The sequence below is a fragment of the Oxyura jamaicensis genome, chromosome 2 (genome assembly GCF_011077185.1).
Source record: "Oxyura jamaicensis isolate SHBP4307 breed ruddy duck chromosome 2, BPBGC_Ojam_1.0, whole genome shotgun sequence".
In the NCBI taxonomy this organism is placed as follows: domain Eukaryota; kingdom Metazoa; phylum Chordata; class Aves; order Anseriformes; family Anatidae; genus Oxyura; species Oxyura jamaicensis.
In genome coordinates this window covers 8,518,062-8,536,283 of record NC_048894.1, presented here as the reverse complement: position 1 = coordinate 8,536,283, position 18,222 = coordinate 8,518,062, and the positions used below count along the sequence as shown (strand labels likewise).

At 45.0% G+C, this 18,222-nt stretch overlaps 1 protein-coding gene across 1 annotated transcript in view; it reads left to right on the top strand.

Annotated features, from left to right (window-relative positions):
- Window positions 1-574: 574 nt before the first annotated feature.
- CNPY1 (canopy FGF signaling regulator 1) overlaps window positions 575-18,222 on the top strand; it is a 34,308-nt gene continuing 16,660 nt past the window's right edge. The window contains 2 exon segments of the mRNA XM_035319686.1: window positions 575-657; window positions 1,402-1,501. Of these exon segments, the coding sequence (XP_035175577.1) occupies window positions 575-657; window positions 1,402-1,501 (183 nt within the window).

Below are 18,222 nucleotides of genomic sequence, written 5' to 3'. Positions count from 1 at the left end.
CATCTCTCCTCGTGGACGTTTGCTTTGATTCCTGATGTGCTTTACTGAAAAATCTCCAGTGTTCAGAGACGGGGGTGACAGCATGTCAGAGAGCTACATATTTGGTTCTAGCAGCGAGTCAATCAGACATCCAGGCAATTACCCCTGCTCGGGATGACAACTGAGAGATGTGTTTATTCTGTCTCCAGGAATCTCTGTTATTTTAGGATCCTTTCCAGAGTGCAACCAGTGCTAACTCGTCAGTATGTGGAGACTCTTGTTTATGCTTTGGTTTCCTATCTGGGTGGGATTATTCAGTTATTGACTTGCTGGCCCCCACTCAACCTTTTAAATTCATTTCTACCTTCCACGCAATTTCTTGGCAGGAGCTACAGGCTGTCTAATCCTAAGCCCTCATATCTTCATCTGTGCTGATGAATCTTTTAGCCGCTTTTCAAAGGGCATTAGCTCTTCTACGTGCCATGACGTGGCACCTCACTATCACTGCTTAGACGTGGGCGTTCGGCTCCCGAATCCTGACCCAGGGCTTTTCTGGTCCTTCCCAGGGCTGCTCACCACAGAGGCCCTTACAGAGATGGGGGGACCTCAGACCTCAGGAGCATTGCTGTGGGTCAGTACCAAGCCACCTGCAAGCCAACAACCTCCAGGCGTCTCTGGGTACGGCACGAGCGTGCTGCAGACAACAGCACTTACGTCTCCTACCCGAATCTGATTAGCGAGCTAAATATTTTCTGCTCCATGGGAGCACCCAGTGCCAGATAAGCTGGAGGCTTCCCTCAGGCAATAAGCAGATGAGGTTAGCTCTAACAGACTTTGTTATCTTTTGACACTTTGTGGGGAAATCAGCTACTTCTGTGAGACAAAAGGTGTTTGTAACGGCATTCGCCCTTCTGAGTGATGCAAGGCCTCTGACAGGCTGTGGAAGGGAGCTCTGCTGGCTCAAGGACCACCTCTGAAAGCCCTGAAACACCTCCGGCTGGCTCCTGCTTTATGCCTGAAGAACATTCAGTGGGCCTAGGAAGCTGTGCTGCCCCCACCAAGGCAAGCCCTGGGGCCCTACTGATGCTGGGACCCCCAAAGGCATCACACAAGTACCCATCTCCACGTGGAGCTGCGTTTTCAGCACAGGGTCCTGTGGGTGACCTTCCCCTTGCACCCAGCTTGAGCCACAGGAACCACACACAGGGCCAGCCCTCTCCCTGCTAAAACTATCCCCCCACACACACCTCTCCCCATGTGAGGCTGGAGGACAAGAAGGCCTTCCCCAGGTCAGGGAGGCCTTCCTCTATCTCTCTTCCTAAAACCGTGTTATTACAGAAGTAGCCTCCAGCTACATCAGTGAGGAGGAGCACCTCCACCAGGCATCTCGTGCAATAATGACTTCTTTTCTCTTTGAACTAGTGAGGCGCTGCCGCATGACATTAAGAAGGTGAATCCAAAGAGGGCCATGGATGTAGGGTCATTCCAAGTAAACCCTGACGGGACACAAGAGAGGAGTAAGGTAGCAGAAAAATGATATGACAGCACATAATTGCTGATATGTGCAATTACCAACCACTTATCCAAACAGCAGTTGGTCTTAATCTTACAACCTTTTTTCTTGCTAAGGGTATCAGCCACTAAATTGCTTCTGCTTCCTCTGGGACCCAAAGTAATCTTTAGGCTTGAAATTGAGGTATTTTCCTTCCTTTTCAGTACCTACATTTCTTTGCCTTTTTAATATTTGAAGCAGTATTGTTCCATTGTTAATCTTGATAAAAAATAAATCAGAGCTACACACATTATTGAGACAGAGGAAGTAAAGGGGAGAATGGGAGGGTGAAAATCCATATACTACCTGAAGAGAGGCTTTTATCTAATGAGGTTGAAGTCTGAATAGTGTCCGCTGACAGTCATGGGCTTCTTATGGGTGCCAGATACCTTCAACTTTCATTGCCCATGGTGGGACATGAGAGTGGTCAACATTTTGCTGGAGCAAGCCCTCATGCTGCCAGCTTCCAGAAGCAGAGCTTGTCCTACTCTATGTGCTTTGCAGCATGGAAAATACAGATCATACTAGAGACATATAAATAGAAAAGCCTCTGGAAGTGTTTGGTGAGCTAGGTCATTCAGCAAATATTTCAGTGGATTGTTGTTGACTCAGATAATGGACTTTTCCATCATCTCTGTCTGTAAATTAACAGGCTTAAGAGGGTATTTAATGCATAATAAAGATGAAAGCTGCTTCTCTGTAAATGGCAGCAGCCTTCTCAAGATGACACTTCTCAGGCCTGGCTCTGCACGTCTATTCCCAAACTATCACTGAGAAGGACTGAGGACCAATCTGTCCGAGGATATGTCTGGAAAGAGCCCACAGCCTTACAAAGTAGCTGGAGAGAAGATGAGCTGGAAGCTGTCCAAGATGTCTGAGTCTTCTCAAGTGTAATTCCAAGAAATTTAACTTTACTGTCAGTGAGATCTTCAGGCTCAGGGTACCATTGCAGTCAGCAACATGGCCAACAGCAAGAGACCAGTTTATGGTCAGGTAAGAGGAAGAAGGGCACGGTGACTTGCCCGGAATCACACAGGTAGTCTGTAGCAGAACAAGTGAGAGCTGCTGGGTGCTCTCCGGTCAGCACCCTTGGGTCCAGCTGCCTCCAACAGACTGGGCTGGTGTCAGACTCCTGTACTGGGCTAATATGTGTGTGTGTCTCCCCTCATCTTGGGCAAGAAAGTTGTTCCAGTGCACAAATGATGTCCTGAACACAGGCAAGAGAAAAAATGGGTGTCCACACTCGCCTATGGACAGAAGGGAGATGACTGCAGTTGGGATTGGTGCAAGAAGTAAAGCAGTACAGATAACTAAGCGTACACTAATAAAGTCTGTCTGCAGTGCATACTGCCGTTCCTGTTTATTCATATGTTGACCCCAATATTAGCAGTACACATTTCTTAAACAAAATCCATGTCCTGCACTGGTAATTGGTAACATAACAGAGGGTTCGCGAACCCATCTTTCACCACGTCACTTAAACATTATTTAAACAGTATTTTATTACATTTATTTCTTCAGAGGCAAAAACATTTCCTTGCTATGCCTGTCAACTGATTTGAAAACTAAATATCTAAATCGCTGTAGTTTATTTTTCACGTTGATTTCTATATTGTTTTAATATTAGCCTTTGAGAATAAAACAAGAAATGTAGCCCTCTGTTGTCTTAATTTTGGGATATCAAAAGAATGCTTTCCCAGGAAAGAAATCTTGGCGGGCTTGTTAACAGAATGAGTTTTATACCCCGGTTTGGATCTTCAAAAGTGAGTAAGGCAGTTAGATGCCCAAATCCAGTGACTTTCAATGAGAACAAGTTACTTAAAATTCAGAGTCCTCCTTCAAAAGCTCATCCCTAATCTCTTCAGAACAATTTCTACTTCATTGTAATTAACTGTGGATTTAGACTTCAGTATAAATTCACCTTGACTACAATTTACAAAAGCATCTGGAAGTCCTATTTTCAGAACAGCTCAGTTCTCAAAGAGCCCAAGCTCTACTGAAAGTCCCCAAAGCTACGAATGCTGTATCTAAAGTGTGGCATCAGAGACCTTTCCCATGCTCCTGAGTTCAGAGGTATGTCTCTGCCATACCCCTTTCCCATCCCACAGCAAGGTCTGGGCACCCATCACCTTCCTTCCCATCAAGATCTGAGGGTGTGTAGGCTGGAAAAGGGCTGCAGTTGTTTACATTTGCTCTGGACCTGGTGAAGGTGACCAGGACAGGGAAAGGTGCAGCAAAGCATACCTGCCCTCACTGTATGCAACCCGTGTGTCCCATGGTCGTGAGGTTTAGGAAGCTCAACCTACTGCAGTGCTTTCAAAATATTAGTCTTTCTAGGGTTTTGGGCCTCAATCTATTTTGGTCCTACAGGTTATAAAATTAGGGGAAAGCATTTTTATCAGAATATTGCTCTTCAAAAATAAGGGAAAGGTTTGGCATGGTATAGAATTATAGAATTATTTAGGTTTGAAAAGACCATTAAGATAATCAAGTCAAAACAACAACCTAACACTATCAAATCCACCACTACTCTCCTTGAGCACCACATCTACATGTCTCCTAAATACCTCCAAGTATGGCAGCACCACCACTTCCCTGGGCAGCCTGGGTGAGTAGGAGTGAGTAGGATTCCATAATGTATTTGAAGTGAATGTAGAGAGTGGATGGATGTGGATATAAGATATCTTTTCTCAGCTGAGCTGCTAACTATGTAAAATGTAGAGTAGGTTTTTAAAGAGTGGTATAATTGTCTCTTATCTATTGATTTCTCTTCCACTGTGGCAAAGAAACACAAAGGGAGCAGTAAAACCTTATATTGAAAACAGTACCAGGAAAGCAAAGCAAAAACCTCCACTGGAAGATTTAATTTTAAGATTCCCAGTTCTCCTGGTGCGATTGCAGGAATTTCAATTCTAGGTGCTGTTTCTGCAGAGCAATGAATGCTTTTAGGGGCATGAGCTGTCCCATAGACAGCAGTGTTTTCGTGATCCCTGTGTGCTCCTATGTGTTCTCCAAATCAGAGTTGCTCAGCCTGGACAGGTGGCTGCTCATGAGGCTGCTTCTCCGTGCTTCATTGCAAATTGCACCTGGGTGGGAAGTGACTTCCTGTCCCTGGAGAAAGACGCTGTTATTTAGCTCCAAGAGGACATTTATATCCAGCACTGGATTGCCACCTAGACAGAGCAGTTATTTAGAAAGTTATTTAGAAAGTTATTTCTTATTAGAAATAAGAATTTAGAAATTAGTTATTAGTTATTTAGAAAGATATTTATTTCTAAATAAGTTATAGTTATTTATAAGTTATTAGTTACTTAGAAAGAGGCAGTTAGGTGGTGTTCAGCTGGGGGTGTTCAAGGAAAGGTTGGACGTGGTGCTTAGGGACATGGTTTAGTGGGTGATAGTGGTGGTAAGGGGACAGTTGGACCAGATGATCTTGGAGGTCTTTTCTAGCCCTAATGATCCTACGATAACTGGCGCCTACGATAACTGGAGCCTTTCTTGACTCTGGCTCTCCTTTCAGGTACCACAGGCAGCAGCAGCAGCAGCAGCACCTCCACGGCTGGGGCTATCTGACCTGAAAGTTTTTGGCACCCTGATCTTCCCCAGCAGAGTATTGATCATTCTGGGATTTGCCTTTCTTCTTGGTTTTGAGCAGAAATCACATCTTAAAACTAAGAAACTTGTCTTGATTAAGCTTTTGTGAGGCTCATTACACTCTGTAATCAGTTCTGGTTGCAGCAAATCAGGCTGGATGCGAGCGTGCGGACAGGATAAAGCACAGCGCACAGCAGCATTCCCACAAATAGCCTCCCAGCCTCGTCCTACATTTCTGCCTCTGATTTTGTGTTGCTTGTCTAATTATGTTGGCTGCTGAGTAATTATTTTCATGGAACAATAGTTTTAACAGCGTGCAGTTTATTGGAGGTGCAAATTATACATAATAACATACAGCAATTTTTACTTAAAACTTTCATAATGTTCAGAAGTCCTTGCATTTTTCCACAAATATTAGTGGGGGGAAAAAATGTTTTCTTTTTTTTCCTCCATTTCTGTTTTTCTTAGAGAGAACAACCTCCGTTTTTTCTTGGAGCCAATTACACCCATTTGAAATAAAGCACTTTTATTTTGGAACAAGAGCATCCACGTGGGGAGTTAATCAAGAATAATTATTCCTCTCTAAATTCACATCCTCAAATAATTTGAATTAAATCCCCAGCATAGACAAACCCTAAATGTCAGAGGAGGTTAAAAAAAAAAAAAAAAAAATAAAGGAATCAAGGAATCAGCTAAAGGAGACCTTTGTAACAGAAAGCAATGAGAATAAGACCCTCATCCAGAAAACAATGAGAATAAGACGCTCATCCATGCACCCAGCCCAAGCCAGAGAGGAAAGCCAGCCAGGAGTGCTCGGGGCTCACTCACCACAGCTGATCACACTCACACTGGCTCTGCTCTTTGAAGTCAGCCCCGTATACATTTCAGTGGCACTCTGTACATACTCACTCTGTCGGTAACAGCGGCGATGAGGTGGGCAATGCTGCAGGAGGGAGCAGGTTCAGACCCATCTCAGGAAGGAATGTTGCTCGGGGATGCCTTTTCCTGTTGTTTTACTGGAAGGCTGAAGGTAACACAATGCGCACACCTTGCAGAGAGGGGAAGTAGGTGGGATTTGGGCAGATTTGCACTTTCATGTCAGAGTTGCTGAATGCTGGTTTTAATAAAACTGAACCTTTTCTCTCAGAATGAGCAACAGGCTTGTAGCCGTTATTTATCTGAAGCAGGACTAAGGGCACAATGACCCTCCTGTGCCAAGAGACACTGCCTACAGAAGCCTCAGGGGAGGCTGGAGGCAGGAGCAGACCCCCACCCTGCCCAGCTCCCCTGGTTTGTCTGCATTTGCCAAAATTTTGCACGACAGTGCAGCCATCAATCAAACCACGGGCTACTTGCAAGTCCAGAGACCAGTCCAATGTCCATCATCCAAACCTCCATGGTGGAGATTGGGTCAGGATTTCAATCTGTAAATATGTTTCTGAGGGAAGATTGCAACTTCTAACATCTGAGCTCAAGCTTTTATCAGATACAAGGCATGGCATTACTTATATTTTTAGGTGAAGTTCTGTTCACCTTGTCTTTTCCCACCAAAGTATACACCATGACCAGCTCCCCTGAAAGGCTCACAAAGAAAATTGAGCTGTTGGGCAGAGGGAAAAGGAAATATCTTTATGCTTGATGCTCTACTTATGGGAAACAGGCCAAGCTAGCCCTCTGGTTTGGTCCCATGGCAGTGTGGGATGGGTTGCTTGGACCTGATTTTTGTGGGTGGAAGAGACAGCAGACAACTCAGCTCCCAAGGCAGACAGTCCCTTGGCTGCAACTATGGTGGGAGAAAACTCGTCCAAGATGGCACCAAATCCACACTGCTAAGTTTCAGCTTTGTTTCTCCCCAAAGGGTAGAGAGCAACTGGCATTGATCCCATCCCAGTGATCTCATGCCGGCTTCTTTGTCCTCTCCTGTCCCTTCCCTGCATGCCCAAACCGTGGGGGAAACCCCAGGTCCTTTCTTGAACCCTGGAGGGTCCATACATGTTAGGGAGGGACAACAAGCTCAATGTCTTGGAAACGAGGGAAATGAATAGTCACTTGAATCATTTCGGTGGTGAATTTCACTTTCTCACTCCTGAGGTGGGCTGATGGAGACAAATCCCAGGGATGGTGTTTGTCACCATTGTGGTGTGCAGGGTGGCAACACGATGAAGAAGAGAGGAGGTTGCCAATGCCTCTGACTAAGCATTGATGCCAGTACACGGGGGAATTCCTTAGGAGGCAGAAAGTCATAGAGCAAAAGCTCAGATTAATCAGACATCAGACAAAAATCAACTTACTGTACTTGGCAGGAATACAAACCATATGGAAACGGACAGAGTCCTTGAGCTGCGAGGGGACAAAGCGGTAACGAGGTCAAATGCAAAGCGTGAGGGTGCAGGACTTGGCCCCAGGCACCTCAGCCCTGCCCTACATCACACCCAGGGGCTGGAGCAGGATTATTTTCCAGTTTGGGGGAAAATGGCTACATTTAAGCTTATTCAGACCAGCACCACTGGATGTTGTCCAGAAAGTTATTCTCTGGAGCAACAAAACTTCGCCATTCCTGTGCTCAAGCGATCCATGGAAATGCCAGGGTGTGAATGAAATCCTGCTTCAGCTGCTTCAGGTCGAGGCAGCACAATCCTTCTTCTGTCCGGCTCCCAGCTGTGTGGATCGGGAACCAGCAGCAGGGCTCCGCATCCCACGCTGCTCCCTAGGGAGGCTTGTGTTCGCATTCCCGCGGCGCCTCCCCTCTGCATCTGGAGGGCAGCTTTCCCCGATCCCCCTCCCTCTGATCTGACAAACGCCTCTCTTTTTAGGTCCATGGCAATATTCGAGTAGGTTTTAAGGGAGAGAGAGTCATCAGGCAGTTATTGTGATTTTTAGTCCGGGTTTTCAACTCAAAGGGCTGCTAGAGCAAGCGCCAAGACACCAGCTTCTGGAGGAACCTGAATTCTCTGTAAATACAGGAAGATGGGGCCGAGGAAGTGGGTCTGAGATGAACACTATCGGATGCAAAGTGTCACTTCAGAAGGAAGTTAACAGAGATTATGGTGACCTGTACAGGAAAACAAGTGTCCTCACCAAAACAGAAACCCAGCTTTCTTTGAAACCTGAGGTGTGTGTTGATCCCATGTTCATGTGATGGTTTTATGGCCATTCCTGCTGTCCCTTCCTCATCTTGCCCTCTGCCAACAGATGGGATCGGGAGAAGTTTCCTCCTCTGTTCCCCTCACTGCAGTCTCAGTGGAGCACACCATTTATTGAAAAAACAAATTCCTGGTGCCAGCTGTGGTTATCACTTCAAATCCTAGTTCCAACCATGAATTTCTCTCCAGAATAATGAAACTTCCAGCAGCTGGAGCAAGACTTCATGGAGATCCTGAGGCACGTCCAAGGGTGACAAACTCTTTTGGGCCATTGGTGTCAGCATGTCTGGCAGGCAGTGTACAGCCACACTAAGAAGAAGGAGGTCAGCTCAGCCCCAGGCAGGTACACCAGCTTCTCAGTTTTAGGGAAGGAGAAGTTCCCTTTTTCAGGTGCTCTCCCGGTATGCACTGCTGCCAAGGGCAGATGTCACTGATGCTTCCATTAAAATCAATTACATGCAGCACTTATCCCACCTCACATAATTCACTTTATTGGGCTGCTGGCAGACTTTCTCTCCATGCATCAAGACCCAAGGTGAATGAGAATAAATGAGCTCTCACAGGCTTGGGTCATTTCTCAGATAAATGCCTTGCAGATGAAAACCTCTGGTACTGTTCATCCCTTTCTGTTATATACATTTTCTGATGATTTCTTTCTGGCTGGCTGTCTTTGCTCTGGATTTTTGGCTGCCTGTTTGTAGTTTTTTTTGTTTTGTTTTGTTTGTTTTTGATTTATAGTTTTTCTCAATAAAGATTTCTGTTGCAAAAACTCACTGAGGCAAGAGTTCATCAGATCAAAGTATGGAAATGGATTTACTTCTTCATACTGTCTTGGGCACTCAGGAAAGTCAATTCTCAGGATTTATTCTAGAGCATGACATGAAAGCTTATTGTTGAGCTAATATTCTGGGTAGGTTAAATGTAACCATAGAGTCAGGTCTTGTATGGAGAGCAAAATATATGAGCAAAAGTGCCAATTCTCTGTGCTACAATGTTACTGGATTGCTTCAAAAATTAAAAATGTTGTTATGTAAAAAGCCTTTATTCTATCCCTACAAAGTTGCAAACTGTGACTTTGGAGCATCTTACATTAGTAGAGGTGGGTTGACCTCTACTTTTTCTGTCCCTCGGATATCAGTAGAGACTTCAGACAGGTATTTAAAATCAGGGACTTTCTCTGAGTAGACTTCTTTGATGAGTCCTGTTATTGTACTTATAAAACAGATCAAGAGTCCTCATGACTCTCTAAATATAAAAGTATACAAATGCTTTAAAATCAAGAAATATCTTAAGATCCTTCAACGAATGACCAAATTCCAACCCTCAGTAATAAGGCGGGCTTATTAATAAGGCAGGCTCCTAGCTCAGGCAGAGCACTCTCGTGAAGGGTGTAAGAGTCTGTAAGTTGCGTTACTCAAACAAAATGTTTCAGGAAAGCACAAACACATTTTCCTAGTCATCAAAAATGCCAGTCTTGAATGTCATTTTGTCCTTGAGCACTGAGGGCACAGAGCATTTTGGGGGTACAAGGGAAGAGTTTCTGTGGATATCTTTCTGTGGATACCACCCTGGCTTCTGCTGCAGCTACAAAGTAAGACAAGTTGCATCCATCTCCTGAACATTGTTCCTTGTTACATATGATGAATAGAAAACTGCAGAAAATCCACTGTCTGACTCATTTAAGCAGATCTGAACATCTTTATTGGGTACCTTTTCAATCAGGGTCTTTTCTACGGAGTGGATTAAACTTCCTCTATCCACAACAATATTTCTGACTTTGAGCATGCACATGGATTTACTTTCTTACCCACAGCTGTCTTCCATCCTCGTTAGCAATAGCACATGGGAAACACGTGGGACCAGAGCTAGAAGCCGTCAAGCAGAATCAGGCCTCTGTGCCAACCAGGAGCAGCGTCCCCATGTCCTAGCACCCACCCCTGTGGCCACGCACCCTTCTGGGGGGGGCTCACCATGGGTGCAAAGGGAACATCTGTGACCGTTTGTCTCCTTTGTGCTGAGATTACCCCCCACGACACCGACCGCTGTTGCCTTTGTGGTTTATGTCCCTGTTCCTTAATGACACGAAGCAGTTTTCAGGCTGCGGGAGATAAGTATGCTCAGTGTGTATGGATACTGCTCAGCGAAGCAGCCACCAAATTGCGTTTTGAATAACGTCCCTGAATTTACTAATCTCTGCTTATAGAGGCAAAATATTTACACTACTGAGTCAAAGGCTGGGATCTTCCGTTTGCTCAGTGCTGTCTCAAGTCTGTTCCTCTTGGATACAATGGCGGATTTACCATCAGCCTCTCTGGGAGTCAGAGTCAGGCCAAAAACAAGGGCTTATGGAAATACCATCCACAGCTCCTAATCCTCTGCTGGAAGAGTTTCCAGAAGGGCTCTGCTGTCAAACCCTCCTTCCCCTTACTCAGAAGTTGTATTTGCATTTCATGCTGTGCCCCAACACATGAGATTCTTTAGTGAAAAGTCTGAAGCCAGCAGAGATATTTCACTTCTGTACAGCTTTCCCTCTTCAAGAAGGGGAAGATTTTGTTTTTAATCTAGATGGATCCATTTGGTCAGGGCAAGGAACCAGGAGATAGTGAACGTTTATATTCTTCTATCCAGTGGAGACATTAGCAGCATTCCCATGGGTGAAATGGCAGTTGTCAAGATGACAGGGGCCTGATTCGGCCCTTGCTGGGTTCAGTGGAATTACTGCTTTTATTTCAAAGAAAATTGGGCTTTGTTCATAGAGAGAGATACCTTATGGGAGGTGAAACTGGAGGTGACTACTAAAACCCTAGTAGGCTTCCCGCTTTCTGTTGCAGGCTGGAAATTTTTTTGTTACAACGGCAAGTCAAACTAGACAGCACGAAATTTCTTCCATGACCTGTAGGCACCACGCAGGTGTGCTTTGCAATTCTCCATTCTTTGCTCCAGTCTGTAGTTTGTAGTTCCTGTGCAATGCACAGCTCCCCATCCAGACGGCTGCCTACAGATCAGCTCGAAGCCATTACCCCACCTCCCAGCAAAGGCTTTACAGCCCCAGTTCTGCATGGACCAGACACTGTTACCCTGCAAGCAGGATCAAAGCATATAGGGAGAAACCTGTTGCTTTAATAAAAATAGAGTCTTAATTCAGAGTAGTCCTGGCAGTGTGATGAGCCCTGTAACATAGCAGGTTTGGATCTCTTTATCAGTTCCTCTGTGTATGTGGCTTCCTTATCTCTAGTGCTTACTGTCGAGATGTTCAAGATTAATCTACTGACTTCAAACAGAAGATGGTGTGAATTGCCTGGATCTCAGTGCTCATGGAGAGGAATTTGCTGCTTCATGCAGCCTTGCTGTGAGCTCTGTCCTGCCTTCTCTGGCACGAGCACTGCCCGTTTCTCCTGGCTAACTCTCCATCCCCAGCTTTCTGTATTTCCTAGCCTGAGTTCCCCTGAAGGGTTGGATCAGACTTTGATGCTTAAGGAACTAGACAGACATCACCTCCTGTGCCATCAGGTGTGGTGATGTTTGCTCACTGGAGCCTTAAAATGCTCTTACAGCCTCAGCGTGTGAAACCTGGCTCTGCAGCACTGGAGCTTGTGCTTTCATGGCAGAAAGGTGTCTTCCGTGGCAGAAATCTGCAGGCTGACTTCTGAGCTGGGCTTTTTTAACCCTACAGTGGGACTTATGTTTTTGAGACATTTCAGTTTGCATTCAACAAATGAACCAATTCTGCTTTCATCTGTCAGCGGTCCCAGGCACTTTCGAGCCTTTAAAGTCCAATGATCCAGGAGGCTTGGCAGGCATTAAAGCCCTCTCATTTACTTGCCGATCAGTGATGTTGCTTTCAGCCATCCACAAACAGGCCTTAACTGGGCTGTGGCAGCACAAGGAGAAAAACTTTGCCCTCGCCATTTCCCTGAACGCATCTCAGCAGTGCCACAATCGGTCTGTGAGCACAGCCCTGTCTCCAGTTTTTCATTAATGCATAACACTTGCAGTTACTTTTCCCCCTAACACTGAACCTTTGCCTTCTGTGATAGACAGATACTATTCAGCTTCTTGTATGGGCACGTTTCTCGAGGAGTATTGGGATGCTTTATCACATAGTCCATATACTGATTGCTTTTCTTTGTTACCTCTCCCCCAAGCCCTCTGTCAGGGATGCTCAGGTTTTCTGCTTTGTGTTTCTTTGAGCTTTTTTGTCTAACCTCAGGGCATTGAAACTTAGAGCCTTTGATATTCTGTGAGGGCTTCACAATGAGATACTCTTCAAATAACTGCTCTGACTTAAATGTTCGTCTAATCTAGAGTTAAGTCTGACAAACTCACCAGCTGACCCATCTCAGGTCTTCCTCAGCCTGGAAGAGCCACAGAACTCTAGGGGTTTGGGAGCCCCAAACCTGAAATCTGTAAAGCTCTAAGCACTTGCTAGCCTTTGTTTGATATCATTTTCCATGGCTGCCAATATGCCCCTGGTCAGGATGTCCACATGCAGCCACTTCTCCTTCCTCCACCCATCCTAGGTGAGAGGAGACTGACCTGGACTTCAGCGCCCAAGTGACAAGCCCTGGTACAGCAAGAGCCTGCTGGAAGCAGTGGCTCTGTTTCAGCTGATGTCTCCACAAGTTTTTGGGGAAATATTAATGTTATGACCTTTGAAAGAAACTTCTATTCCTGTGTGGAGCTTTTCCTTCTCCCAGTGGTGTAGGGACCGCAGGGCAGGTTATTACCTCTGCTCCATCATTTCCTGGCCCCCAAGATCAGGTAGACACTGCTGTCCCCTTTGGGACTCTCAGCTCCTACACGCAGAGCTCCCATCAGCTTTTCCCTTTTCCAAGAAATAGGGGACACTAATTCCCTCAACACCAATTCTCAGCTGGCCAAGTCTCAGCTGATCCCAGATCCTGAACCACCTCCTTCTCTGCGAAGTGGGAAGGTGAGAGCTGGGGAAGGCAGGGACCGCCTACACAGTTCCCAAGAGAGAATTCCCAATTTATTAAATTATCCTCATCTGATGCTCTTGTATGCTCATCACAGCCTTTCTCCCCCATCTCTACTTCTGCGGTGATGCCTGCCTTCTTTTCTGCCTTGAGAGATCACATCACATACACTCTTGCTGCAGCTCTCCCTAGTCCCTTCTGGTTGATATGAGGCTTGATATACGTGCACCTGCCAGAAGTGGTCACTGAGAGCAAAGAGGGAAAGGGAAGGAGTAAAGCAGGAAAGAATTTTGCTTCCAGTGCTTCATGGAGCAGCGAGTTCAGAGGCGGAATAAAACAGTAGTTAAACATTTCATACATGGGAGCTTAAAGTCTTAAGTGTACATTTCCATCCTTTCGCAGTTTATAAAGATAACTGAGCAGAGCTATCGGGCTTCTCCTAGGATACCCGCCTGCTGCCAACAACAAAACCCACTCTATTTACCCGATGGTGACTGCTATCTCTCAGTATGTCGAGGATCAGCCTGTGCTTGGGTCAGGACACCCAAAGAAAAGCCAGCACACCAAGGCTGGGGCTGGGCTGTGAGCTGCCCTTGCCCCCTGGGGCTGCAGGGCAGGAGCTGCTCTGGGGAAATGCCTCCCAAACAGGATGGCCCCAAAAAAGTTCCAACCTGTGCTAAGAGGTGGGCAGAGGCCGGGGGTTTGAGACTTGGCAGGAGCCATCTCCTAAGCACAGTTCATTTATCTTTTTTTTTTTTTTTTTTTTTTTTTTTTCTCCTTGAATACTTTCATTTTTTTCCCCTTGAATAATGTGTTGGGGTTAGGTGGATTGCAAGAGGGTTTGTGGAGTCAAGGCATTGAAAACTTCAGCTTTGTTTAAAGAGGAGCTGTTCTGCCATATATGTATGTAATTTGGATAATTAGGCTTTCTGAAAATTACTTGCCCATTTTTCTGACCTTGAAAAAATTTTAAAGGAGATAATGCTCTTACAAGTATCATCAAAGTGATCCTGCAAAGTGTGATTTTTCATTCAAAAATGGGCTTAAAATGGAGTAGCTGTTTCTTTCTTGTACATGTAAGGGAGTTTCCTGGAATTCAGATTTGATACTCTCAAAACTGAGCCATTTTGAGTATTTTTGGAGTAGATATGTATGGTGATAGTTTTCAGAGCAGTTATGAGGCTTTTTATGTCACAAGTCTCAGAGTTTCTGTGAATCCCTGGTTATGCCATAAGGTAAAGAGTTAACGGAAGGTTCCCAGTCCCTGAGATTCCAGTGACCTGGGCCTGTACGATTTATTGGCAACCAGGATCAGATGGGCTTTGGCTACATTAATCCAGGCTGTAATACATGTGGCTCCACATAGCACTGCAGATATATATTACTAACAGTAGCTGGTGCTTACCAGGACCATTGTACTAGAAGCTTTATAGAAGAGTGTCAGGAAAAGAATTATTGCTTTATTCCTCTCCTTTTTGTAGGATTGAATATGTCTCTTTTCCCTTTTTGCATTTTTTTTTTTCTTCTAACTGTCCTGATCAAAATGTTGCAAAATTTTGTATGAAAATAAGGTTTCTGCAAAACTTTGCCTGGAAAGAACAAAATATTGGGTCAAACCACAAAATATTGGATAATATTGGATAATGCCATGCATGTCACCCAAGGGATCCAGATGTGCTTATCCCCTACTCACTGCTGAGACTATGACCCTGATGCCTTTTGGTAGGGAGAATGTAGCCTGCTCGATGCTGCTGTGGGCAAGCAACAGTGAGACTGGGGCAGCCCCATCCTCCTGGTCCAATCTGGGAAGTGCGGGTCAAGAGGTGAGGATAGGTCGCACGTCCCACATGCAATGGGGTGAGTTGCAGATGGAAGGTTTGTAGTCATTTCTTCGGCTTGGTGCCCCTCAGACCCCATCCAGTGCATAATTTTAAACAGCGTCCCTAATATTAACCTATATGCCAATGTCTGATCTATATCCATATGTTTAATGCTTCGCAGTGTAATGGAAGTGGAGAGTGTCTGTGCTTTTGGTGGTCTTCTGCAACAGCTCTAAGGACAGCCTCAAAGCCACTGCTGTGGCCCCAAGAGACACTGTTGAGTTGCTGGAGCATGTTGGAAGCAAGGCAGCATAGACAAGAGAGGAAAAAAACTAACCCAGGGACAAAAATGATGTTGGCTGTAGTTGGAGGAAAGCTGAACCTAGTCTGCTGGAAAGCAGACCAAGAAGAAAGGAATCTGGCCCAAACCCAACATCTGATATTGAAGGTACAAGTCACTTGTGAAACTCCACTTCTACCTACATGTCAGCCTGCTTGACTTCGGTCGCTCGATGGAGGCAGGGGTATCCTTTGGAGTTGTGCCTCGCAGTGCAGTCCCAGACGGAGAATTGTTTGTGTATGTACACACACGGATATACACACACACATATATATTTAATGTGCAGCCTCTATTTGAAATCTCACCTACATCCACACCAAGCCAATTTATGGGTAGATGATGGAAGGTCATAATTAGAATTAATTAATCCAGTGGGAAATCCATTCCCAGGCAGCTCTCAGTGAAAGGCAGATTGGCAATATAAGGAGGATAAGCTGCACTTCTAAAGCTCATCTTAGATATTCTTGTCACTTCCAATATCCCCCAGGGTGGGAACAGGTCTAATCCCCCGCCCCAGGAGCCACCCATTTTACTGGTGTGTGCTTTCTTGCATGGAGGAGAAGCTGAAATCATGGACTAGCACCTTAGTTATGCTGCGGGTGTGCCAAATGTAGGTAAAGAGCATCCTCGTAGCCTGCTTCCACATCCCTTCGAACAGTCCAAATGGGACTAAAAATCTCTGTCTGAGCCCAGCTCAGCCCCCTGCACGTGTATAGAAGCAGGGGTTGAGACGGCTGTTTGTGAATATTGTGGTGGGCAACCAGAGACAAAACCATCCGTGTGACTTGCTTGGTTAGCAACAGAGCCAGAACCTAGAGGAGAGAGAGTGCAAATACTGTGCAGTGGAACCAAGTAGGAAAAATCACCTTGCACCATCTCTCTTGCAGAATATTACTATTCCAAATAATTTGGTCAGGTGATAGATGGAACGGATGTTTCTGAAGTAGGTGAAATCAGAGTTTGCCCTGGAAATTTGGAAAGCGAAGGATAAAAGGAAAAACCATTCCATCAGAGAAGATAAAATTAGCTGTGGTCTAAATTTCACCGCAGCATCTCATGAGCCTTTGGTGCTCTTCAAACGTCCCACACGTATATTAGTTTTATACCCACTTGAGAATGAAGTCATTTTCACATAGGATTTTCAACGATTAATTATTCTTCTTTTGTTCTTGTCTCTGTCCCTACCCAATTTTTTTTTGTTTAGTTGCTCGGTGGCTCCAGGTTTTTGCTTTCCAAGAGAGGACACTGGGGGAAGGGAAGGGACACCCAGCCGTGGTGGTGGTGGTGGGCAACGGACAAGCCAGGCTCGGTCACTCTGAGCCGTGTGTGTCCCCCTGGGCATGGGCAAGGTGACACCAGCCTGTACATGTGGCCTCTAGCAGCCTGTTTTTAAAAGCTTCCATCTGAAATACAGTGTTGGCAATGATAAACTTGAGGTTGGCTCTAACTGCTCTAGAAACTACATGTGCTTTAGTTTTATTCACCTCAAGCTTGTAAAAATGTTTACAATGCATAAAATCCATGGGGAAAGTCCATGAAGCTATGAACATTGCAGCAGTACCTACCCCAAACCTTTGTATTTCTTACTCTGGCTCCCTTACACAAGTATTTTTAAATAATATATATATATATATATTTAATGAGAAAAAAAAAAACAGACAAAACATTTATATAAATACAAGATCAGAGCCAGGAATGTATTTATAGAACTTAAGGGTATTTTCCTAATGACTTGCAATCATCCTTGAAAAGAACATAAAAACCCCAGGAAGCTTGGGGATAAATACACACTACTGAAGAATTAAAAGCATATTAAGGTAATAAATACAGAAGTATCCCATGACCTGGCTCCGATCAGATAAAACTGAGATAAGTATTGATGTCAATGGGACACATCCTAAATTAGCCCTAGGGTGTCAGGGTCAGAGCTGAAGTCGTTCTCATCGTTGATCACGGAAAGTTGATAGCAGCTGCCTGAAGATGTAAAAAGTTGGGATCGGCTTTGTTCATGTGTTCAGCACTGTTTTATTGTCTGTTTTTTAGTACCTGATTGTTTTACACAGATTTATAGTTGCACACGTGTAGCTGGGCAGCCTCTCCCTCTCAAATGCTCACTGAAGAGTGGCAGGAGTGGGTCTGACTCCCAGCCTGGAGGTGCCAAAATCCTTCAGGAACCAACTGCCCATCAAATGGGATGGAGGAAGGATGTTGCTCAATAGGTCTCAGAAGAATTGGGACAGGAAAGATGATTTCCAAGTAAAAATTTGCAGAGACCTCTGAAATATCTTGAGTTGAAGTCTTGAGCTATTATCACATATCTTCTGATTAATGAATTGAGCATTTTAGCAATCAACTTCAAACCTGGGAATTGCAATTTTTTGCCTTTTTTTTTTTAATATATTTTATGTTTTTTAGTCAGCATCCATGTACTCTTAAATGTGTCTGGGGTTGGGTGAGTATCTGCCAGTCCTACCATGATGGCATTCATAAAAATAGGTGAGTTGGGAAGGAACCACATCAGATAAATGAAGCCCTTTCATACAGGTAATCAAGTGAAGTGAGTGAAAGGGTTTTCCCTCCCAAGAGCTCCTCGTCCTAGCGGAAGCAATTCTGGAGATGCTATTTTGAAAGCATGTCATACCCATTGTGTTTTAAAACATTTAATTATTTGTGACTCCCTTCAGCTTGGGAGCCTTTCTTCAGCAGTGGTGTTGGGGTAAATGCTCTTGCAATCATCTCTTCAGCATCACACGGGGGCTGCTGCTGCTGGCTGGGATTCAGTGTCGGATGGATATTTGAGGGTAGGGTGCCTGGGGTTCAACACAGGTTTGTGCTTATGGTATTTAGCTCATGGTAT